This window comes from Oncorhynchus keta, chromosome 14 (assembly GCF_023373465.1).
Source record: "Oncorhynchus keta strain PuntledgeMale-10-30-2019 chromosome 14, Oket_V2, whole genome shotgun sequence".
In the NCBI taxonomy this organism is placed as follows: Eukaryota; Metazoa; Chordata; class Actinopteri; order Salmoniformes; family Salmonidae; genus Oncorhynchus; species Oncorhynchus keta.
Window position 1 is genome coordinate 44272228 of NC_068434.1, and position 25085 is coordinate 44297312.

Sequence of the window (25085 nt, forward strand, 5' to 3'; positions counted from 1 at the left end):
GAGGTACTTACATGTCTAAGCTCTGAATTCAAGTACTGCAAGCCCTTCAATCATCTTGTACCACATTTCACTGCCAAGCCCTATTTTTTTTTGTTCAAACAAAGCCTATTGTATCAGTATAGCTTGCCCATAGAAATATAATCTAGATTCTATTTCTTTGAGCGTGCCCTGATCATGTCAATTCCCAGCATATTACAATGTGTTATCTACTGTTCATAGGGACACTTAGACAAGAGCCTGAGATTTAAATTAATAATCATCTGTATTGCGCTCTGTCTGAGCCATAACAAACTTGTTTTCACATACTAAATACACTACATGACCAAAAGTGTGTGGACATCTGCTTGTCGAACCCCTCATTCCAAAATCATGGGCATTAATATGGAGTTGGTCTCCACCTTTGATGCTATAACAGCCTCCACTCTTCTGGGAAGGCTTTCCACTAGATGTTGGAACTTGCTTCCATTCAGCATCAAGAGCATTAGTGAGGTCGGGCACTGATGTTGGGTGATTAGGTCTGGCTTGCAAGTCGGCGTTCCAATTCATCCTAAAGGTATTCGATGGGGTTGAGGTCAGGGTTCTATGCAGGCCAATCAAGTTCTTCCACACCAATCGACAAACCATTTCAGTATGGACCTGGCTTTGTGCCCGGGGGCATTGTCATGCTGAAACAGGAAAGGGCCTTCCCAAACTGTTGCCACAAAGTTGAAAACACAGAATCGTCTACAATGTAATTGTATGCTGTAGCGTTAAGATTTCCTTTAACTGGAACTAAGGGGCGTAGCCCGGACCATGAAAAACAGCCCCAGACAATTATTCCTCCTCCACCAAACTTTACAGTTGGCACTGTGCATTGGGGCAGGTAGCTTTCTCCTGGCATCCGCCAAACCCAGATTCGTCCGTCGTATTCATCACTCCAGAGAATGCGTTTCTACTGCTCCAGAGTCCAATGGTGGCGAGCTTTACACCAGTCCAGTCGACGCTTGGCATTGCGTATGGTGAGCTTAGGCTTGTGTGCGTGTGCGGCTGCATGGAAACCCATTTCATGAAGCTCCCGACAAACAGTTCTTGTGCTGACATTGCTTCCTGAGGCAGTTTGGAACTCGGTAGTGAGTGTTGCAACTGAGGACAGGCGATTTTTACTCGCTATGCGCTTCAGCCCTCGGCGGTCTCATTCGGTGAGCTTGTGTGGCCTACCACTTCGCGGCTGAGACGTTGTTACTCCTAGACGTTTCCACTTTACAATAACAGCACATACACTTGACCGTGGCAACTCTAGCAGGGCAGAAATTTGACGAACTGAATCTTTGACGGTGCCACGTTGAAAGTCACTGAGCTCTTCAGTAAGGCCATTCTACACTGCTAAGGTTTGTCTATGGAGATTGCATGGCAGTGTGCTCAATTTTATACACCTGTCAGCAACAGGTGTGGCTGAAATAGCTGAATCCACTAATTTGAAGGGGTGTCCACATGCTTTTGTATATATAGTGTACTTGATCAAACTACTCATAAGACAAAATGCACACGCGCACACACATGCACACAGTGTTTTTAGTCTTACCTTAAGCAGTTCTGTGTCAATCCCTTTGATTTTGGGTGCAGGAACAGGAGGCAGAAGAATCACCATAAGTCTGAGAAGAAGAGGGAGAGAGGAGATGAAGATGACAGAAGTATGTGTGCATTTGTGTTTGTTTGTTTGTCCTCACCTCTGCTGCTGAGAGAAGATGATGAGCATGAGGAAAATGGCCACTCCCACAGCCCCGAAGATCAGGACCAGAGTCACAGTGAACGTGGACTCTAGAACAGGATCATCATCATCATCATCGTCATCATCACCAAATCAATAAATAACAATGATTTAACGATTAGCATTATGTGGTAATCCTACCCTATCCCAGATAAGTGTCTTCCTTGCGCAAGATGGCAGCTATGTTTGTTCTTTGTGTAAACAACACTGTCCCTCCTCTCTACCCCAACCCGTGCTGCCCTGACCTCTCACCTTTACTGGGAATCTCTGACACATGGACAAAGATGGCATCACTGAACTCCCCAAAGTTATTGAAGGCCCTCATTGAGCAGTGCACGCGCACCTCATACTCCTCTCCTGTACTAAGGCCGTAGATTGACTTCTGAGTGCCAAACTCATGCTCCAACTGAGAGAGAGCGGGAGACAGAGGAAAACACTTTTGTAAGAGAGGAATACGATCGAAAGCTACAAAATGTTCAAATAAAAGGTTTATGTCTCCCTCTTATACATTAAATTACGTTTTATTCCATAAACACTCTTCTATGCCACAAACACAAACTTGGCTTTGTCGTTGATTGAGGCAGTCAACAACAGGATCTCTCTTCTTGTTATGGTGTCGACAGAGTTTCAGTGTGGTCTAGCACTCAAAACTGCAGAGGCCGCTGGGTAATAGCCCGGAAGTGCAGTCAGGGTATGTGTGTGAGTGTGCCTATGTGTGACTCACCACTTTCCAGTGTGAGCTGTTCCTCCTCCTGAACTGGAGTTCGTACACCAGTGTCAACCATCCAACGGATACGTCAGCCGAGGGCGGGGGTTCCCAGCTCGCCATGATGTCATAGTTCAGGCCCGACCGGCTGACGTTCAACAGCGTCCAGTTCAGGGCCACCGGGGGATCAGGGTGCACTGTCAGAGGCCAAAGGTCAGTATGGGAGTGCTTAAAATGATTAAAACGCATACAAACTATTGTGATTGTGATGAATTGTCTTTGGGAAATAAAAATAGACATGGTTGTAAAAAGGTAGCATTAATATTTAATTAAATACAGAAATGTGTAAGCGGCTTAACTTAGCCTGTCCCACGGCTCAACTAACCCATACTCCAAGCTATGTTTTCAAAACTGTAATGTTTACATGAATTCAGATTATTTCCAGGGATACACAAAATCCTGAAATAAATGTAGATATCTTTGTTAGAAAGAATACTATATTTCCCTAAACAACAAGATGCTGAAGGTAATAAATGTCTTCATTTACCCTACTCTCCCCTATATGAATGACTAGTTACTAGTGACAGGACTTTAATAATAATAATAATATATGCCATTTAGCAGACGCTTTTATCCAAAGCGACTTACAGTCATGTGTGCATACATGCATACATTCTACATATGGGTGGTCCCGGGGATCGAACCCACTACCCTGGCATTACAAGCGCCATGCTCTACCAACTGAGCTACAGAAGGACCACTTTGGGTGTATCTTAGTCTAAAATGGCTTCTTTCTCCTCATGCATTATCCACTGACTAGAAAGAAGTGGACCAGTGAACCAATATATCATGGTTTTCAGTATACACCTCAATTAGTTGAATCATGTGTTTTCGAGTTGGGCTGGAGCAAAAGTGTGTACTCCCTGGGACTCCCAGGACCAGAGTTTCACAGTCTATAGACCAGAGGTTCCAAACTGCATTCAGCCATTGGTCATTTTGTTCTTGAGAGGATGGTCAAGATAATAACAAATCATTTTGGCAAGAAGCCCAAACAGATATAGTAGTTCACAAAACATAATCATTTATTACATTGGCATACGATAACATACCGTGCCTTTTGAAAGTATTCACACTCCTTGCCTTTTTGTTGTTGTTGTTGTGTTACAGCCTGAATTTAAAATGGATAAAATGTTGATTTTTTTTTTGTCACTGCATGGCCTACGCCAGCGCTTAATTTGTGCCGGATCCTGCCGGAACAGGATCCGGCACCTCTCGATATTGGACTGTTTCATCCCGGGACCCATTTGCTAGGATCCTATACCTCTCATGGCACGAAACATTATTTTCACTGTTTGCAATGTAAAAATGTAAATAAAATCAGAGTTAATTCAAGTTGCCTCCTCTTTATCTTCCTGCCCCGTAAAAAAATGTAAAGTGAAAACGAGCCTGATATTCTAAGAATTGATTGTTGGGCCGGCCCGTGTTTACGGTTTGCACACAATGTTGACTATAGACCAACACATGGCCATTGCTGTGGTGAGAGAGAGAGAAGATCCTGTATCTCTCACAGAACTAGAATGACATTTACTTTCTCCTTCTGTCTGCTCTGATAGACATGAGCCAACTCTCATCTCTCCAGCGTTGCACTTCATTTATTTCCTTATAGAATCACAGCCGCGAGAAGGGTGCTGGAGGTGCCACAGCACCCCTGATAAATGTAAATACATTTGCCAAAGATACAGAACTCCTGTTGTCTGTTCAGAAAGAAAGACCAGGAGTCGGCCTATAATTTAGTTACAGAGGATCAATAGCTTTTAAAAAATATATATAGCCTACAGTTGCTGTGGATTGTGTGTAGCCCAATCACATGGCATGCCTACGTGGTCCTTCTGTAGCACAGTTGGTAGAGCATGGCGCTTGTAATGCCAGGGTAGTGGGTTCGATTCCCGGGACCACCCATACGTAGAATGTATGCATGTATGCACACATGACTGTAAGTCGCTTTGGATAAAAGCGTCTGCTAAATGGCATATATTATTATTACAGTCTGGAACACATGGCAAATCTGTCAGTGAACAGCATGTGGTCAAAACAGGCCTTTCGCAAATATTTCAAATACAATTGTGGGAAAACAAATTGTTGGGACGCAAAACAGATTATGCTGAAAAGAGAAGACTAATCTGTCTGTAGACTACCAAATATGTTCTCAACTTCAAAATAGGCCTATTGAGCGAACAGTAAAACGGGAGAGATAGGCTTTTGGCACGAGCGCATCAGCAATCGCTGGTGAGTGAGCTGCACATCATTGGGCGAGAAAGCTTTCTCAGGACTATAATTTCCTCCTCATATTATACGATATGTGTGTCTCCACACACCTAAGCATAGGCTATTGATGGATTCAAGACACAGTCGTTTCTATTGATCTCAGATTCTCAGTTTGTCAGTGTTATCATTTCGATCTTTTGTGAGTAATAAGAGAGATTCTTCTAAAGTCTCCATACATCTAAAAAGATGTAGAATTGCATGAAATGCATTTATAAAAAGGCAAAACAAATTGCGGACCCTAGGCTTAAAAACGATCCCCATGTGTGCAAGTGCCTCTGCTCTACCTCTCTATGCCAGCATGCAGAAGCGGTGATGATGCCTGCAATGCATTATTAAATATACTTTTTTTTTTAAAGCCCCGAGGTCGCCCCCCTCTCGGCTCACTCTGTGTGCAATAATAGTGTTTAACATGATTTTTGAATGACTCTCTCATCTCTGTACCCCACACACACAATTATAATTTAAAACATAGATCCAACCACAACAACCAAGGAAGTTTTCCAATGTCTCGCAAAGAAGGTAAATGTGTATCAATTTAAAAAAGCAGTCCTTGAATATCCCTTTGAGCAGGGTGAAGTTATTAATTTCTCTTTGGATGGTGTATCAATACAACCAGTCACTACAAAGATACAGGCGTCCTTCCTAACTCGGTTGCTGGAGAGGGAGGAAACCACTCAGGGATTTCAACATGAGGCCAATGGTTGTGATAGGAGAAAACTGAGGATGGATCAACAACATTGTAGTTACTCCACAATACTAACCTAATTGATAAGAGTGAAATGATGGAAGCCTGTATAGAATAAAAATATTCCAAAACATGCATCCTGTTTGCAACAAGGCACTAAAGTAATAAATTCAAACAATTCACTTCTATTTTCCTGAATAAAAAGTTTCATGTTTGGTGCAAATACAATAGAACACATTACTGAATACCACTCTCCGCATTTTCAAGCATAGTGGTGGCTGCATCATGTTATGGGTATTCTTGTAATCATTAAGGACTGAGGAGGTCACAGGCAAAATCCTAGAGGAAAACCTGGTTCAGTCTGCTTTCCACCAGACACTGGGAGATGAATTCACCTTTAAGCTGGACAATAACCTAAAACAGGCCAAATCTACACTGGAGTTGCTCAGCAAGAAGATTGAAGTGAATGTTCCTAAGTGGCCGAGTTACCATTTTTACCTAAATCAACTTGAAAATCTATGGCAAGATCTGAAAATGGGTGTCTAGCAATGATCAACACCCAATTTGACAGAGCTTGAAGAATTTTGAAAATAATAATATTAATGTTGCACAATCCAGGTGTGGAAAGCTCTTAGAAACTTACCCAGAAAGACAGCTGTAATCGCTGCCAAAGGTGCTTCTACAAAGTATTGACTCAGGGGTGTGTATACTTATGTAAATGAAATATTTCTGTATTTCATTTTCAATAAATTAGCAACATTTTCTAAAAACATGTTTTCACTTTGCCATTATGAGGTAGTGTGTGTAGATGGGGGAGGAAAAACAAAAAGTGAATCCATTTTTAATTCAGGCTGTAATACAACAAAATGTGGAATAAGTCAAGGGGTATGAATACTTTCTGAAGGGACTGTATGTGTCTATGTTTTGCATGGGAATACTTGGGAACAGATTTCCTGAATCAATCGCTGAGCAGATTTCCTGGTGACGTTACAGTCTTTTATATCCAACAACAAAACTTCTAAATTCATTACATTTTTTACTTGGGGGGGGGGCAAATAAAATCACCCGTGGGCCGAATTTGGCCCGCAGGCCGACAGTTGGGGAACCCTGCTATAGACCATCACACTGTCCACCTTACATCAGAAGAGCATGTCTGAAACTTGTGTCCCTGCCAGTGTACCAGTGTCCACTAGTCACTTGGCGTGAAACCTCCCTTAATAACAACACCTGCTGTGGTCAAACATTTTCATAATTTCTGTTCTGACTGATCATTATCCCCCCTTCTCCTTCTGTCCATCTCTGTTTTTATTCTTCTTGGAACAACTGGTGTCTGGTAAAAATGTCCTACATCCCTCGGCTATTGCTGGTCTCACATGCTGATAGTCGTCTTCTGCCCTTGGAGGGGGAAGGGATGGAGGCAGATGTTGCCGTGCATTTGTAACATTTAATTATTTTTGCTACTGTGTCTCTAATATGGATACATATTCCCATTGTTAGGGATAGCACAGACCCACAGAGGTCCAAATTACAGTGCATTCGTTAAGCATTCAGACCCCTTGCCTTTTCCACATGTTGTTAAGTTACAGCCTTGTTCTAAAATTGATTTAAAAAAAAAACTAAAATACCTTATTTACAAAAGTATTCAGACCCAAGGGGCCTGAATACTTTTCCAAACTGTGGGACCGTCTAACAGTGTGTTGGTATGGTCTGATATTTACCAACATGTAACAGGACATTGCTGTTTTTCTGCTGTTTCCGCCTGAAAGTGATGATTGGCCAGATAGGCCTTCCTAGAAACCTGTCCCTTATCCTGGGAACCCAGTGTGTTTGCAGGTTTTGATTTCAACCAATTAGCGTACTCCCATTAGCACTGTGGTGGCAGGGTAGCCTAATGGTTAGAGCGTTGGACTAGGAACTGGAAGGTTACAAGTTCAAATCCCTGAGCTGACAAGGTACAAATCCTATCGTTCTGCCCCTGAACAGGCAGTTAACCCACTGTTCCTAGGCCGTCATTGAAAATAAGAATTTGTTCTTAACTGACTTGCCTAGTAAAATAAGATAAATAAAAAAATTAACCCCTCGCCCCATGACAAATATTTTAACAGTTTTCACATTTAAATGACATAATTAGCCAAAATCTCCAAAGCTTTTACATAAAGTCTAAGCTTTTTTTTGCATGCAGTCAGTTTTCATTGTTTTTAAACAAGTAAGATACTAAAGCCAGCAAACCGCAAGCGAAGACCTAGCTCTCGAAAACCCTTATCATCCGTAGGGTTTTCAGCGCTTAGCCTCGCCCACGGCTGGCTGCATGTGAACTACAATTCCGACGCTGGGTTTTAACGTTTAGAAACGTCAGTAATCATCGCTTACGAAACAGTTTTCTAAAACATATGCTGATATGCCCCTTACCTTTCATATCAGCGAGAAAGAATCTTTCAAATAAAAAAAAGTCACTTACAGGTACTGTAACAGTTTTGCACAGATCCATAAACTGTGTGTGCCTCAAGTTGACAAACTACACTTCCACCCCAGTTACACTTACAGGTGTTTCGGAGCACGCATGATAGCTGATTAGCCTATGTCTTCTGTAAACAAGCAGTGTAATATGGAGATAAGGTGTGTAGTAATTTAACCTTTTAAAAAAATTATTATTTATCACTGATACGAAAGACAAGCGATGTATTTTAACATTCCGAACAAGCATCTGGGATCTTAAAACTCCCCCGGGCCAGAAGGCACTATCATCAATAGACACTGTTAACTACTATTAATGGGTTAGCAAAGTCCCTCTTTTCGAATGCAAACAAGCTGTGCGCTGACACAACAACCACAAATGACAAGAAATTGAGAATGATGAATGTAGACTCTCCACAAGCATTCAAAGTTCGGAGGATACCATCACTGACAAAAGTGGCCGCTGACATCAGAGAGAAAATTGAGCTTATTTGAGAGGAGCTTAAAAAAACACTTTGAGGATTTGCTCGACCAAGTCACTAACCTAGAAGCGGACTTGAAAAAACAATCCTCTTCCCTCAGTGTTTCTATCAGACTCCGATGGTTAGTGATCTAGGTACCGGACTGAAAGTTCTAGAATATACTCCCTGTGCGTCCGCTGACACATACAAAGAAAACAAAGTCAGCCTGAACACCGAACTGTGTGATTAAAACATGAGCCAAAAATGAAGGTCATAATGTGTGTGACTTCAGAAAGAAAACATTCACACAACGACAGACCAGGAGTTAAAAAATATGCACAAATAATCTAATTAGCATAATAAAACAACTCCCATAAAAATCTGTCCGTTTAAGCTAGTAATACAAAAGTATGTGGACACCCCTTCAAATGAGTGGATTCGGGCTATTTCAGCCACACCCATTGGTGACAGGTGTATAAAATCGAGCACACAGCCATGAAATCACCAAAGACAAACATTGGCAGTAGAATGGCCCGTGCTGGAAATCTCAGTGACTTTCAACGTAGCACCGTCATAGGATGCCACCTTTCCAACAAGCCACTTAGTCAAATTTCTGCCCTGCTAGAGCTGCTCTGGTTAACTGTAAGTGCTGTTATTGTGAAGTGGAAACGTCTAGGAGCAAAAACGGCTCAGCTGTGAAGTGGTAGGCCACACAAGCTCACAGAACAGGACGGCCGAGTGCTGAAGGGTATAGGCGTGTAAAAATTGTCTGTCCTCGGGTTGCAACACTCGACTGGAGTGGTGTAAAGCTCGCCGCCATTGGACTATGGAGCAGTGGAAAAGAGTTCTCTGGAGTGATGAATCACGCTTCGCCATCTGGCATTCCGACGGACGAATCTGCGTTTGGCGGCGGATGCCAGGGGAATGCTACCTGCCGAATGCACAGTTCCAGTTTTCCCCTGCCAAGAACTTTACTTTAACTTGAAAGTTTGTCTCTATCCTTTGTTTTTGCTGTAATGCATAATTTACAGTCATGTTTTTCCCATCATATTTTAAATAACTTGTATAAAATACACTTTATGACATTGTCAAGAAGCATTATGACCATCCTGTGTCACTTTCCTTGGACTAACAAAACACTTTATGACACTGTCAATAAGCATTATGACCATCCTGTGTCACTTTCCTTGGACTAACAAAACACTTTATGACACTGTCAAGAAGCATTATGACCATACTGTGTCACTTTACTTGGACTAACAAAACACTTTATGACACTGTCAAGAAGCATTATGACCATCCTGTGTCACATTACTTGGACTAACAAAACACAGACATTGTCAAGAAGCATTATGACCATCCTGTGTCACTAAACTTGGACTAACAAAACACTTTATGACACTGTCAATAAGCATTATGACCATCCTGTGTCACTTTCCTTGGACTAACAAAACACTTTATGACACTGTCAAGAAGCATTATGACCATACTGTGTCACTTTACTTGGACTAACAAAACACTTTATGACACTGTCAAGAAGCATTATGATCAACACCGGCTGGAATGCGCTTTTAACAAAATCAGCATTCACGATTAGACCCACCCATTGTATAAATGCCCTTATATCAGTCATGAGTCAAAAAGAGACGGTCTTGTCCCTACCTGAAATCTGTGCTACAGATCCCAGTCACCAGCAATAGAGCATTGTGGTAGGTGCATGTTATACATCAATGTGTGCGCAATTACAATGATCATTTAACACAGTCAATTAAAACATTTTTTTTAAATATAACATAAACATACTGTTGACACCTAAGCTATGGTGTGATGGAATGTTTTGCCATGTGTGGTAGGTAGTGGGTTTTGGCACTCTTGTGTAGGTGCCATAACCAGCCATAAAATAAAACAATATATGTCACACCAGGTCTAAATATATGTTACGACAGTGTTATGATCATATAACAACAGATTATGACAAGTTATGTTTGCTGTTATGACATATTATGACATGGTTTTGACCGTGTCGTTACGTGTTATGACATGGTTTTGACTGTGTCCTTACGTGTTATGACATATTATGACATGGTTTTGACCGTGTCCTTACGTGTTATGACATGGTTTTGACCGTGTCCTTACGTGTTATGACATATTATGACATGGTTTTGACCGTGTCGTTACGTGTTATGACATATTATGACATGGTTTTGACTGTGTCGTTACGTGTTATGACATATTATGACATGGTTTTGACCGTGTCCTTACGTGTTATGACATATTATGACATGGTTTTGACCGTGTCCTTACGTGTTATGTCATATTATGACATGGTTTTGACCGTGTCGTTACGTCATATTATGACATGGTTTTGACTGTGTCGTTACGTGTTATGACATATTATGACATGGTTTTGACCGTGTCGTTACGTGTTATGACATATTATGACATGGTTTTGACCGTGTCGTTACGTGTTATGACATGGTTTTGACCGTGTCCTTACGTGTTATGACATATTATGACATGGTTTTGACCGTGTCCTTACGTGTTATGACATATTATGACATGGTTTTGACCGTGTCCTTACGTGTTATGACATATTATGACATGGTTTTGACCGTGTCGTTACGTGTTATGACATATTATGACATGGTTTTGACCGTGTCGTTACGTGTTATGACATATTATGACATGGTTTTGACCGTGTCGTTACGTGTTATGACATATTATGACATGGTTTTGACCGTGTCGTTACGTGTTATGACATATTATGACATGGTTTTGACTGTGTGTTACGTGTTATGACATATTATGACATGGTTTTGACCGTGTCGTTACGTGTTATGACATATTATGACATGGTTTTGACCGTGTCGCCGTGTTATGACATGGTTTTGACCGTGTCCTTACGTGTTATGACATATTATGACATGGTTTTGACCGTGTCAACGTGTTATGACATATTATGACATGGTTTTGACCGTGTCCTTACGTGTTATGACATATTATGACATGGTTTTGACCGTGTCGTTACGTGTTATGACATATTATGACATGGTTTTGACCGTGTCGTTACGTGTTATGACATATTATGACATGGTTTTGACCATGTCGTTACGTGTTATGACATATTATGGCATGGTTTTGACCGTGTCCTTACGTGTTATGACATGGTTTTGACCGTGTCCTTACGTGTTATGACATATTATGACATGGTTTTGACCGTGTCGTTACGTGTTATGACATATTATGACATGGTTTTGACTGTGTCGTTACGTGTTATGACATATTATGACATGGTTTTGACCGTGTCCTTACGTGTTATGACATATTATGACATGGTTTTGACCGTGTCCTTAAGTGTTATGACATATTATGACATGGTTTTGACCGTGTCGTTACGTGTTATGACATATTATGACATGGTTTTGACTGTGTCGTTACGTGTTATGACATATTATGACATGGTTTTGACCGTGTCGTTACGTGTTATGACATATTATGACATGGTTTTGACCGTGTCGTTACGTGTTATGACATGGTTTTGACCGTGTCCTTACGTGTTATGACATATTATGACATGGTTTTGACCGTGTCCTTACGTGTTATGACATATTATGACATGGTTTTGACCGTGTCCTTACGTGTTATGACATATTATGACATGGTTTTGACCGTGTCGTTACGTGTTATGACATATTATGACATGGTTTTGACCGTGTCGTTACGTGTTATGACATATTATGACATGGTTTTGACCGTGTCGTTACGTGTTATGACATATTATGACATGGTTTTGACCGTGTCGTTACGTGTTATGACATATTATGACATGGTTTTGACTGTGTCGTTACGTGTTATGACATATTATGACATGGTTTTGACCGTGTCGTTACGTGTTATGACATATTATGACATGGTTTTGACCGTGTCGTTACGTGTTATGACATGGTTTTGACCGTGTCCTTACGTGTTATGACATATTATGACATGGTTTTGACCGTGTCCTTACGTGTTATTACATATTATGACATGGTTTTGACCGTGTCCTTACGTGTTATGACATATTATGACATGGTTTTGACCGTGTCGTTACGTGTTATGACATATTATGACATGGTTTTGACCGTGTCGTTACGTGTTATGACATATTATGACATGGTTTTGACCGTGTCGTTACGTGTTATGACATATTATGACATGGTTTTGACCGTGTCCTTACGTGTTATGACATGGTTTTGACCGTGTCCTTACGTGTTATGACATATTATGACATGGTTTTGACCGTGTCGTTACGTGTTATGACATATTATGACATGGTTTTGACTGTGTCGTTACGTGTTATGACATATTATGACATGGTTTTGACCGTGTCCTTACGTGTTATGACATATTATGACATGGTTTTGACCGTGTCCTTACGTGTTATGACATATTATGACATGGTTTTGACCGTGTCGTTACGTGTTATGACATATTATGACATGGTTTTGACTGTGTCGTTACGTGTTATGACATATTATGACATGGTTTTGACCGTGTCGTTACGTGTTATGACATATTATGACATGGTTTTGACCGTGTTACGTGTTATGACATGGTTTTGACCGTGTCCTTACGTGATGACATATTATGACATGGTTTTGACCGTGTCCTTACGTGTTATGACATATTATGACATGGTTTTGACCGTGACGTGTTATGACATATTATGACATGGTTTTGACCGTGTCGTTACGTGTTATGACATATTATGACATGGTTTTGACCGTGTCGTTACGTGTTATGACATATTATGACATGGTTTTGACCGTGTCGTTACGTGTTATGACGCTGGGTGTCAAGTAAAGTGTTATACCATTCAAATAAAATCGACCAACACAACAAAAAAATGAACACAAGAAAGCTGTAACGGACAAAAACGCTACGCTCCGAAAAACAAAGGTGTACAAGAGGGTGTACATTAATCATGCCACCAGCAGCGAGCTACTGAGTCTAGTTTCCAAGACATCATAAAGGAAATGGGCACAGAGAAGCTCGCTGTCAGGGGAGGACGGGTTGTGAAGTCTACACGCCGCTCCCCTATGTTAGGTCACATGTTGGTTCTAGAATGTACAGCGCTGGAATATTGACATGTCACAAGGCCCGTTCTCATTGTTTACAGCACCTTGGGCTGGATGTAGTTGGAGTTGCAGAAGCTCATTTATAGTACATTGGAAAAGTATTCAGACCCCTTGACGTTATCCACATTTTGTTACGTTACAGCCTTACTATAAAATTAATTAAATAGTAGTCGCCCCCCTTAATCTACACACTTTACCCCACAATGACGAAGCAAAACAGCTTTTAGGAATTTTTGGTAATTTATAAAAAAATATATATGTATATCACATTTACTTAAGTATTCATGTCAACTTAGAACTAAGAACAGATATAGCCCCTGGTACACTCCAGACTTCATTGCCCTTGACCAGCACAAAAACATCCTGTGGCGTACTGGATTAGCATCGAATAGCCCCTGCGATATGCTACTTTTCAGAGGAGTTAGGAACCAATATACACAGGCAGTTAGGAAAGCAAAGGCTAGCTTTTTCAAACAGAAATTTGCATCCTGTAGCACAAACTCGTTCTGGGACAATGTAAAGTCCATGGAGAATAAGAGCACCTCCTCCCAGCTGCCCACTGCACTGAGGCTGGGACACACCGTCACCACTGATAAATCTACGATAAGTTTTCTACTGCTGGCCATGTTTTCCACCTGAATACCCCTACGCCGGTCAACAGCTCTGCACCCCCCACAACAACTTGCCCAAGCCTCTCCATTTCTCCTTCACGCGAATCCAGATAGCTGATGTTCTGAAAGAGCTGCAAAATCTGGACCCCTACAAATCAGCTGGGCTAGACAATCTGGACCCTCTCTTTCTAAAATGATCCGCCGAAATTGTTGCAACCCCTATTACTAGCCTGTTCAACCTCTCTTTCGTATCGTCTGAGATCCCTAAAGATTGGAAAGCTGCCGTGGTCATCCCGCTCTTCAAAGGGGGAGACACTCCAGACCCAAATTGCTACAGAGCTATATCTATCCTACCCTGCCTTTCTAAAGTCTTCGAATGCCAAGTTAACAAACAGATCACCGACCATTTCAAAACCCACTGTACCCTCTCCGCTATACAATCTGGTTTCTGAGCTGGTCATGGGTGCACCTCCGCCACGCTCAAGGGCCTAAACGATATCATAACCGCCATCGATAAAAGACAGTACTGTGCAGCCGTCTTCATCGACCTGGCCAAGGCTTTCGACTCTGTCAATCACTGCATTCTTATTGGCAGATTCAACAGCCTTGGTTTCTCAAATGATTGCCTCACCTGGTTCACCAACCACTGATAGAGTTCAGTGTGTCAAATAGGAGGGCCTGTTATCCTGCAGAGGGCAGTCTCTATGGGGGTGCCACAGGGTTAAAGTCTCGGGCCGACACTCTTCTCTGTATACATCAATGATGTTGCTTTCGCTGCTGGTAATTCTCTGATCCACCTCTACGTAGACAACACCATTCTGTATACTTCTGGCCCTTCTTTGGACACTGTGTTAACTAACCTCCAGACGAGCTTCAATGCCATACAACTCTCCTTCCGTGGCCTACAACTGCTCTTAAATGCAAGTAAAACTAAATGCATGCTTTTCAACCGATCACTGCCCACACCTGCCCGCCTGTCCAGCATCACTACTTTGGACGGTTCTGACTTAGAATATGTGGACTAGAGGTCGACCGGCATGGCCGATTAATTAGTGCAGACTTCAAGTTTTCATAACAATCGGAAATCGGTATTTTTGGGCGCCAGTTTTTTTTGTTCTTTTCTTTTTTTTACACCTTTATTGAATCTTTATTTAACTAGGCAAGTCAGTTAAGAACACAATCTTATTTTCAATGACGGCCTAGGAACGGTGGGTTAACTGCCTCGTTCAGGGTCAGAAAGACAGATTTTCACCTTGTCAGCTCGGATCCAATCTTGCACCCTTACAGTTAACTAGTCCAACACAATAACGACCTGCCTCTCTCTCGTTGCACTCCACAAGGAGACTGCCTGTTACGCAAATGCAAGGTAAGTTGCTAGCTAGCATTAAACATATCTTATAAAAAACAATCAATCATAATCACTAGTTAACTACACATGGTTGATGATATTACTAGATATTATCTAGTGTGTCCTGTGTTGCATATAATCTGACTGAGCATACAAGCATACAAGTATCTAAGTATCTGACTGAGCGGTGGTAGGCAAAAGCAGGCGCGTAAACATTCATTCAAACAGCACTTTTGTGCGTTTTGCCAGCAGCTCTTCGTTGTGAGTCATAACCTATCATCTCCCGAGATGAGGCTGGTGTGACCGAAGTGAAATGGCTGGCCAGTTAGCGCGCGCTAATAGCGTTTCAAACTTCACTCGCTCTGAGGTGGCTGTTGTCATTGTGTTGCTGGTTCGAGCCCAGGGAGGAGCGAGGAGAGGGACGGAAGCTATACTGTTACACTGGCAATACTAAAGTGCCTATAAGAACATCCAATAGTCAAAGGTTAATGAAATACAAATGGTATAGAGGGAAATAGTCCTATAATAACTACAACCTAAAACTTCTTATGTGGGAATATTGAAGACTCATGTTAAAAGGAACCACAAGCTTTCATATGTTCTCATATTCTGAGCAAGGAACTGGAACGTTAGCTTTCTTACATGGCACATATTGAACTTTTACATTCTTCTCCAACACTTTGTTTTTGCATGATTTAAACCAAATTGAACATGCTTCATTATCTACTTGAGGCTAAATTGATTTTATTGATGTATTATATTAAGTTAAAATAAGTGTTAATTCAGTAGTTGTAATTTTATTTATGACAAATACATGTTTTTTTATTTATTTGTAAATTTATATACATATATATATTTTTAAATCGACCGATTAATCGGTATCAGGTTTTTGGTCCTCCAATAATCTGTATTGGTATCGGCGTTGAAAAATCATAATCGGTCGACCTCTAATGTGGACAACTACAAATACCTAGGTGTCTGTCTAGACTGTAAACTCTAATTTGAGAGTCACATTAAGCATCTCCAATCCAAAATTAAATCTAGAATCGGCTTCCTATTTCACAACAAAGCATCCTCCACTCAGGCTGCCAAACATACCCTCGTAAAACTGACCATCCTACCGATCCTCGACTTCGACGATGTCATCTATAAAATAGCCTCCAACACTCTACTCAACAAATTGGATGCAGTCTATCACAGTGCCATCTGTTTTGTCACCAAAGCCCCATATATTACCCACCATTGCGACCTGTACACTCGTTGGCTGGCCATCGCTTCATACTCTTCGCCAAACCCACTGACTCCAGGTCGTCTACAAGTTTCTGCTAGGTAAAGCCCAGCCTTATCTCAGCTCACTGGTCACCATAGCAGCACACACCCGTAGCACGTGCTCCAGCAGGTATATCTCACTGGTCACCCCCAAAGCCAATTCCTCCTTTGGCCGCCTCTCCTTCCAGTTCTATTGCTGCCAATGACTGGAAGGAACTGCAAAAATCTCCCTCACTAGCTTTAAGCACCTGCTGTCAGAGCAGCTCACAGATCACTGCACCTGTACATAGCCCATCCAACTACCTCATCCCCATACTGTATTTATCTTGCTCCTTTGCACCCCAGTATCTCTACTTGCACATTCATCTTCTGCACATCTACCATTCCAGTGTCTAATTGCTATATTGTAATTACTTCGCCACCATGGCCTATTTATTGCCTTTACCTCCCTTATCTTATCTCATTTGCACTCACTGTATATAGATTTTTATTTTTTCTACTGTATTATTGACTGTATGTTTGTTTATTCCATGTGTAACTATGTGTTGTTGTATGTGCCGAACTGCTGTGCTTCATCTTGGCCAGGTCGCAGTTACAAATGAGAACTTGTTCTCAACTAGCCTACCTGGTTAAATAAAGGTGAAATAAAAAATATCTCCCTCACTAACTTTAAGCATCAGCTGTCAGAGCAGCTTACCGATCATTGCACCTGTACACAACCATCTGTAAATAGCCCACCCAACTACATCATCCCCATATTGATATTTATTTTTTGCTCCTTTGCACCCAAGTATCTCTACTTGCACATTCATCTTCTGCACATCTATCACTCCAGTGTTTAATTGCTAAATTGCAATTATTTTGCCACTATGGCCTATTTATTGCCTTACCCCCCAGAAATCGTACTACATTTGCACACACTGTATATAGACTTTTCTATTGTGTTATTGACTGTACTATTGTTTATCCCATGTGTAACTGTGTTGTTTGTGTCGCACTGCTTTGCTTTATCTTGGCCAGGTCACAGTTGTAAATGAGAACTTGTCCTCAACTGGCCTACCTGGTTAAATAAAACAAAATCAAATCTAATTTTATTTGTCACGTGCCGAATACAGCAGGTGTAGACTTTACAGTGAAATGCTTACTTGCAAGGCACTTTGCTATTTACTTTGTTGAAGCACCTTTGGCAGCGATTACAGCCTTGAGTCTTATTGGGTATGACGCTACAAGCTTGGCACACCTGTATTTGGGGAATTTCTCCCATTCTTCTCTGCGGATCTTCTCAAGCTCTGTCAGGTTGGATGGGGAGCGCCGCTGCACAGCTATTTTCTCTCCAGAGATGCTTGATCGGGCTCAAGTATGGACTCTGGCTGGACCACTCAAGGACAGTCAGAGACTTATCCTGAAGCCCCTCCTGAGTTGTCTTGGCTGTGTTCTTAGGGTCGTTGCCCTATTGGAAAGTGAACCTTCGCCCCAGTCTGAGGTGTTGAGCGCTCTGGACCAGGTTTCATCAAGGAGCTCTCTGTACTTTGCTCCTTTCATCTTTCCCTCGATCCTGACAAGTCTCCCAGTCCATGCCGCTATAAAACATCCCCACATCATGATGCTGCCACCACCATGCTTCCCTGTAGGGATGGTGCCAGGTTTCCTCCAGATGTGACACTTGGCATTCAGGCCAAAGAGTTCAATCTTGGTTTTATCAGACCAGAGAATCATGTTTCTCATGTTCAGAGTCCTTTAGGTGTCTTTTGGCACCTTTATGTGTCTTTACTGAAGAGTGGCTTCCGTCTTGCCACTCTACCCTAAAGGCCTGATTGGTGGAGTTCTGCTGAGATGGTTGTCCTTCTGTAAGGAACTCTGGAGCGCTGTCAGAGTGACCATCGGGTTCTTGGTCACCTCCCTGACTAAAGCTCTTCTCCCACGATTGCTCAGTTTGGCTGGTTGGCCAGCTCTAGGAAGAGTCTTGGTGGTTCCAAACTTCCATTTAAGAATGATGGAGTGCACTGTGTTCTGGGGGACCTTAAATGCTGCATATATTTTTTTGGTACCCATCCCCAGATTTGAGCCTCAACCCAATCCAGTCTCGGAACTCTACGGACAATTCCTTCGATCTCATGGCTTGGTTTTTGCTCTGGCACTGTCAACTGTGGGACCTTAAATAGACAGGTGTGCCTTTCCAAATCATGTCCATGTCGCGCCTTGGTCATAGTGTTTTGTGTTTTCGTTATATATTTGGTCAGGCCAGGGTGTGACATGGGTTTATATGTTGTGTTTCGTATTGGAGTTTTGTAGGCATTGGGATTGCGGCTGAGTAGGGGTGTAGCATAGGCTTGGCTGCCTGAGGCGGTTCTCAATCAGAGTCAGGTGATTCTCGTTGTCTCTGATTGGGAACCATATTTAGGTAGCCTGGGGTTTCACTGTGTATTTCGTGGGTGATTGTTCCTGTCTCTGTGTTAGTTATTTCACCAGACAGGCTGTATAGGTTTTCACGTTCCGTTTGTTGTTTTTGTATTTATTATAGTTATTTCATGTATCGCAATCATTCATTAAAGAACATGAGTAACAACCACGCTGCATTTTGGTCCGACTCTCTTTCGACAAACGAACGCCGTTACAGTCCAATCATTTGCATTTACCACAGGTGGACTCCAATCAAGTTGCAGAAACATCTCTAGGATGATCAATGAAAACAGGATGCACCTAATTTCATAGCAAAGGGTCTGAATAGTTATGTAAATAAGGTATTTCACTTTTTATTTGTAATACATTTGCTAACATTTCTAAAAAATGTTTTCACGTCGTCATTATGGGGTAGTGTGTCTAGATTAATTAGGTTTAAAAAAAATGGATCCATTTTAGAATAAGGCTGTAACGTAACAAAATGTGGAAAAAGTCAAGGGGTCTGAATACTTTTCGAATGTACCGTATATATACATATGGCTGTAAGAGTAAGTTAGCTAGCATGCTTTAATTGTAATGGTCGCATAATTTATTTTATTTTAAATTCAAACCTTTATTTAACTAGGCAAGTCCGTTAAGAACGAATTGGTTAAGAATGAAGCTGGGCCAATTGTGCGCGACTCCCAATCACGGCCGGATCCGATGCAGCCTGGATTTGAACCAGGGACTGCAGTGACACCTCTTGAACTGCATTAGGCCCTACTAATTCAAGTATTTCCATGCTAACAGACGAATCACGAATCTACTGTACAGCCATCAACACACTGTTGTCCTGCACATCTGCACTTCCTTGTGTCTCTTGTCAGTCAGTCAGAATAAACACCAATCAACAGGGACCGCTGGCTGGACAGGCCCTTCTTTGAAAACACAACGCAAGGTTGTTACGAACATCTGTTACACTGGTGCCGAGACCAGTCTTCTCGTCTTCGCAGGACATCTGTTACACAAGCTCTTTGGTTATTGCTTTTATTGCTAGGTATGACTGCACTGTTGGAGCGAGAAACACAAGCATTTCGCTGCACCTGCAATAACATCTGCAAATCTGTGTACGCAACCAATAAACTTTGATTTGATGAACTAAAGTGTTACCAACTGATAAACAAGCCTGAAATTAACTAACTGTGCACGTACTGCCTTTTTAAACGAACGTTTGGGACAGAACCCGATGTGCGTAGAGTTTTATCCAAGCAAAACTTTGACGTGGAGTGGCCCCTGTCACTAATTGAGACTGGTCGATACACAAACACTCTCTTAGATAAACGGGTATGTACTTTTGGTAAGAAATGGCTTGTTCCACTGAAACAGAAGCTTGTGCCTTGCTTTTACTGTGGGTTATACAACGACATGAGGGATGATTGTTAATTCATCAGCTGTCGAGACAAAATTATAATTTTAACGGGTCTTGCTGAAAATAATACATGTGTAATTTTATCAGGTAACAATAATATATAAATAATATATAAATATTCTCCAATGGAGACGTTCCTTTATATGTGCCTAATTGTCCTTTTATTTACTGCACTTAGTTTTTGGTTCATGCATACATAGGTTATAACATAGGTTATATAGGTTATGCATTATAGATGGCACCTGTACCATGTTTGACTATGACTGTTTTTAGTGTCTCAAAAATCCATTTGAATGGTCCACAATGTATTTAAAACGACCTACTGTCGCATATTGTATCATTGGGGAGCGACACTTAAATACATTTTCCTAAACTCTAAACTAAATTCGTTTGGGAGGCCCCTCAACCAATCAGGTAGATTTAACCAAAAACATGTCAAAGTTAACTGCCAATGCTGACGTCAAGAGTGAGTCCTCAAGACTTTATGACAAATGTGCATTTCAGACAGTCAAATTTGTGTTTTTTAAAAGACAATCAGTGGCCTCCAGAAAATGAATGGGGATTTCTTTGCTGACCCAAGTAGGTGAGCCGGTCCAGTAGTCCTCTATATCTGTAATGTGTTTATCAGACCCATTCAGTTCCTTAAGTTCTGCAACTTGGCATAAAGCAGGGCTATCAACTAAGTGTCGTTAACTATAATAGTCCATATTAGCATGTCTTTTGTGCCCTCACCGATGTCCTGCAATTCGAAACACAATTCATCGTAGGTGATGTTCTGGCTTTTGGAGCTGAGCCGCACACAGTAGGTCGTCCAGATAACTGTGTTGTTCTTATTGAAGAAACATTCATTCTTAACAGAGGAGGAGTAGTCAGGGCACTCCCTCCATTCTTTCGTCAAATCAGTTCTGAGGGAGCGAGAGAGAGAGAGAGATAGGACTAACACATTTTAGAGGTCTTTGGACTCTCGAGTCCACATGAGTCAATGATAAAAAGATAATATAAAACTTAAATCATTTTTTACAATACTTCCGGGGTATATAAAGCACACACACTCTTTACACGTTTTTCACTACTTTCCACTCACTCACTCACTCACTCACTCACTCACTCACTCACTCACTCACTCACTCACTCACTCACTCACTCACTCACTCACTCACTCACTCACTTCTTCCAGTAGAACATCTGCAGTGCTCCGGGTTCCGTGAGATTCTGGAAGCTTCCGGCGCTCCACCAACAGCTAAACGTCACAAGCTCCCTGGATTTACACCCAGTGAAATGAGGAGCATGGACAAAGGGATCTGAGAGAGAGAAAGAGAGATCCACTTGAATTATCACAGAGAAGCATACTTGAAGAAAATGACACAGACTACTGTACAAGAAAAGATACCGTATGTGAAGAATTATTCATCTGTTGTGTGGATCAAATCTTTCATTAGGATAAACCTGCCTCTGGTTTCTGAGGTGTGGAAGTGGAACAAACTTTGATATAGGGTTGAACTATGTCCAAACCCAGGCTAGCTGTGCTCTGTGCATTTCAATCAGGCAGAGCATTGCTACTGTAAAAAACACGAGCAATATAGCCCTTTACAGTCATACCCTTACAGTATATGGGTTACAAATGGCTGATTTGGGCACAAATAAGAACCTACATTGGAATGAAGTGGCTGTACAGTAACATGCTATATATGATGTCAGAGCTCTGGCTCTGCGCTGTACAGGTTATTACTGACAGCCGTTCTGAGCTTGAGGACCGCGCGCGACAGGAAGTCGAGTGATGGAAATTCTGTAAATTAAGATCACTCAATGTATTTTGAAAGATGAGATGTTGAAGATTATTATAGATACCGCTTAGAAGTCATATGAGCGTGCACAACACCCGTGAGTCCAAACGTGCAATTCACATTTCCGAATCATAAAACTAAATTCATATACAGTGTCGTTTATGATCACTATGTCTGATGTACAGTTACAAGATGACATGACGTCATACGTTCTGAACAGAATGAGATTGTTTATTTATTGTGAAGAAAATTCACTGCAGCACACGCACCTGAATGCACTCATGACTATGCGCACCCAAATTAAGATTAATTTCTCTGAATTGCCTTGTGAAAGCCTAACAAGCATGCCTACCTGACCCAGATTGAGATTTCTAAAGGACCGTTTTTGAATTGCAGTAATATTGTATGATGGGGGGGTGCAGGGCTGTGTTCCAAGCGAAAAAAAACTACAAGTGTGCTTGCTCTAGTTCCTCAACGGCACAGCTAGGAGAGCTCAAAAAAAGTACCTTATAGTTGAAGACTCTTATTTGAGTCATAAAAGTGACAGGAAATTGCTTAGGCACTGGGCACACTTTAGAGAGAGGTGTGTGTCCGCTTGCAGACACCAGTTGGTCCTCTCCCTCAAACCCTTGTCATTCTTTTGGTCTTATGTTGCACCTACCCCACATTTTCTTATCATGTTACTGAATGTAATCCAGAGTGTTTTCTGATTTCGTTATCATCAAATGCGGTGAAAAGTACAGTCAATGTAAAATACAAATGAAATCAACAGCGTAATGTTTCGATTCAGTCTTGTGTCAGGTGAACTGTTCTGTTCTCAACTTAAGTCTGATCATTTTCCCATCATCTCCAAACTGTTCCCTTTCAGCTGCTACCATGGTTATGCATGTGCGTTTCATAATTCTTCTGTAAGAAACATTTCAATGGAGCCCGATCCATAGAAGCCAATTGTCACAAACGTAAAGGTCTAAGAACATCTTCCGAGCTTGGTAGGGCACCTGAGTGTAACCTTAATAGTTTCTTACCATGTGGTTCCACTGCCACTTCTCTTCCATCCTTCTCCCCTCATTAGACCCATTTTTCTCTGCCTCTACCCCCCTCCACAGACCCACCGGCCCATCCTCCCTCCGAGTCAGTTTGTCATCCATTTGAGAGGCTCTGGGTCTGGCGTTACCATAAATAAGTGACTGAAGGTGCCATTGATTTCTGCTCAGCGCTCTCGCACGCACGCTCCGTGCACACACACACAGGCGCGCACACATACATACACACAAACACATTGTGTTAGCTACAGTGGGCTCTCGACACTACCTAATGGGTCTGTAGTGTTTGAATGGCTTATAAAAAAAGGGATTTAGTAAAGACTTGGAGGGTGAGGCGGTTTGTTAAATGTAGCCTAGACTTTGAGTGTTGTAGAGAATAACACATTAAATCATGAAAGCACCTAAAAACCTATTTCATAATGTCTCTGTCATAGTCTCAAATCTTGTTTCAAAGTCTGACTGACTGCAGGTTGACAGGGAGCTAAACAATCGCTCCTGGTCAGAAGAAGGATTCCTACCTCCCTCTCCATCCCTCTTTCCTCCTCCTCTCCTTTATAGCTGAAATCTATAGAATACACATATTAGTTTACACACACACACACACACACACACACACACACACACACACACACACACACACACACACACACACACACACACCTCCGTTTATTTGGTTGTTAAACATAGGTCTACAGTGGGGCAAAGAAGTATTTAGTCAGTCATCAATTGTGCAAGTTCTCCCACTTAAAAAGATGAGAGAGGCCTGTATAATTGTCATCATAGGTACACTTCAACTATTACAGACAAAATGAGAAGAAAAAAAATCCAGAAAATCACATTGTAGTATTTTTTATGAATTTATTTGCAAATTATGGTGGAAAATAAGTATTTGGTCAATAACAAAAGTTTATATCAATACTTTGTTATATACCCTTTGTTGGCAATGACAGAGGTCAAACGTTTTCTGTAAGTCTTCACACACTGTTGCTGGTATTTTGGCCCATTCCTCCATGCAGATCTCCTCTAGAGCAGTGATGTTTTGGGGCTGTATGTGGGCAACACGGACTTTCAACTTCCTCCAAAGATTTTCTATGGGGTTGAGATCTGGAGACTGGCTAGGCCACTCCAGGACCTTGAAATGCTTCTTACGAAGCCACTCCTTCGTTGCCCGGGCGGTGTGTTTGGGATCATTGTCATGCTGAAAGACCCAGTCACGTTTCATCTTCAATGCCCTTGCTGATGGAAGGAGGTTTTCACTCACATTCTCACGATACATGGCCCCATTCATTCATTCCTTTACACGGATCAGTCTTTCTGGTCCCTTTGCAGAAAAAGAGCCCCAAAGCATGATGTTTCCACCCCCATGCTTCACAGTAGGTATGGTGTTCTTTGGATGCAACTCAGCATTCTTTGTCCTCCAAACATGACGAGTTGAGTTTTTACCAAAAAGTTCTATTTTGGTTTCATCTGACCATGTGACATTCTCCCAATCTTCTTCTGGGTCATCCAAATGCTCTCTAGCAAACTTCAGACGGGCCTGGACATGTACTGGCTTAAGCAGGATGACACGTCTGGCACTGCAGGATTTGAGTCCCTGGCGTCGTAGTGTGTTACTGATGGTAGGCTTTGTTACTTTGGTCCCAGCTCTCTGCAGGTCATTCACTAGGTCCCCCCGTGTGGTTCTGGGATTTTTGCTCACCGTTCTTGTGATCATTTTGACCCCACGG

At 41.7% G+C, this 25085-nt stretch overlaps 1 protein-coding gene across 4 annotated transcripts in view; it reads right to left on the minus strand.

Moving 5' to 3' along the window:
* The window catches only part of ghra (growth hormone receptor a), an 83527-nt gene that overhangs the window by 6023 nt on the left and 52419 nt on the right, over positions 1 to 25085 (minus strand). For 3 of the 4 annotated variants that reach the window (XM_035786206.2, XM_052461815.1, XM_052461816.1), the window contains 6 exons: positions 21700 to 21832; positions 21264 to 21436; positions 2472 to 2650; positions 2000 to 2153; positions 1707 to 1797; positions 1562 to 1631 (listed from right to left, as the gene is read on the minus strand). In XM_035786206.2, coding sequence (XP_035642099.2) covers positions 1562 to 1631; positions 1707 to 1797; positions 2000 to 2153; positions 2472 to 2650; positions 21264 to 21436; positions 21700 to 21832 — 800 coding nt within the window. Of the gene's footprint in view, positions 1 to 1561; positions 1632 to 1706; positions 1798 to 1999; positions 2154 to 2471; positions 2651 to 7921; positions 8039 to 21263; positions 21437 to 21699; positions 21833 to 25085 lie in introns of those variants that run through there. The other variant, XM_035786207.2, reaches the window with a different exon arrangement.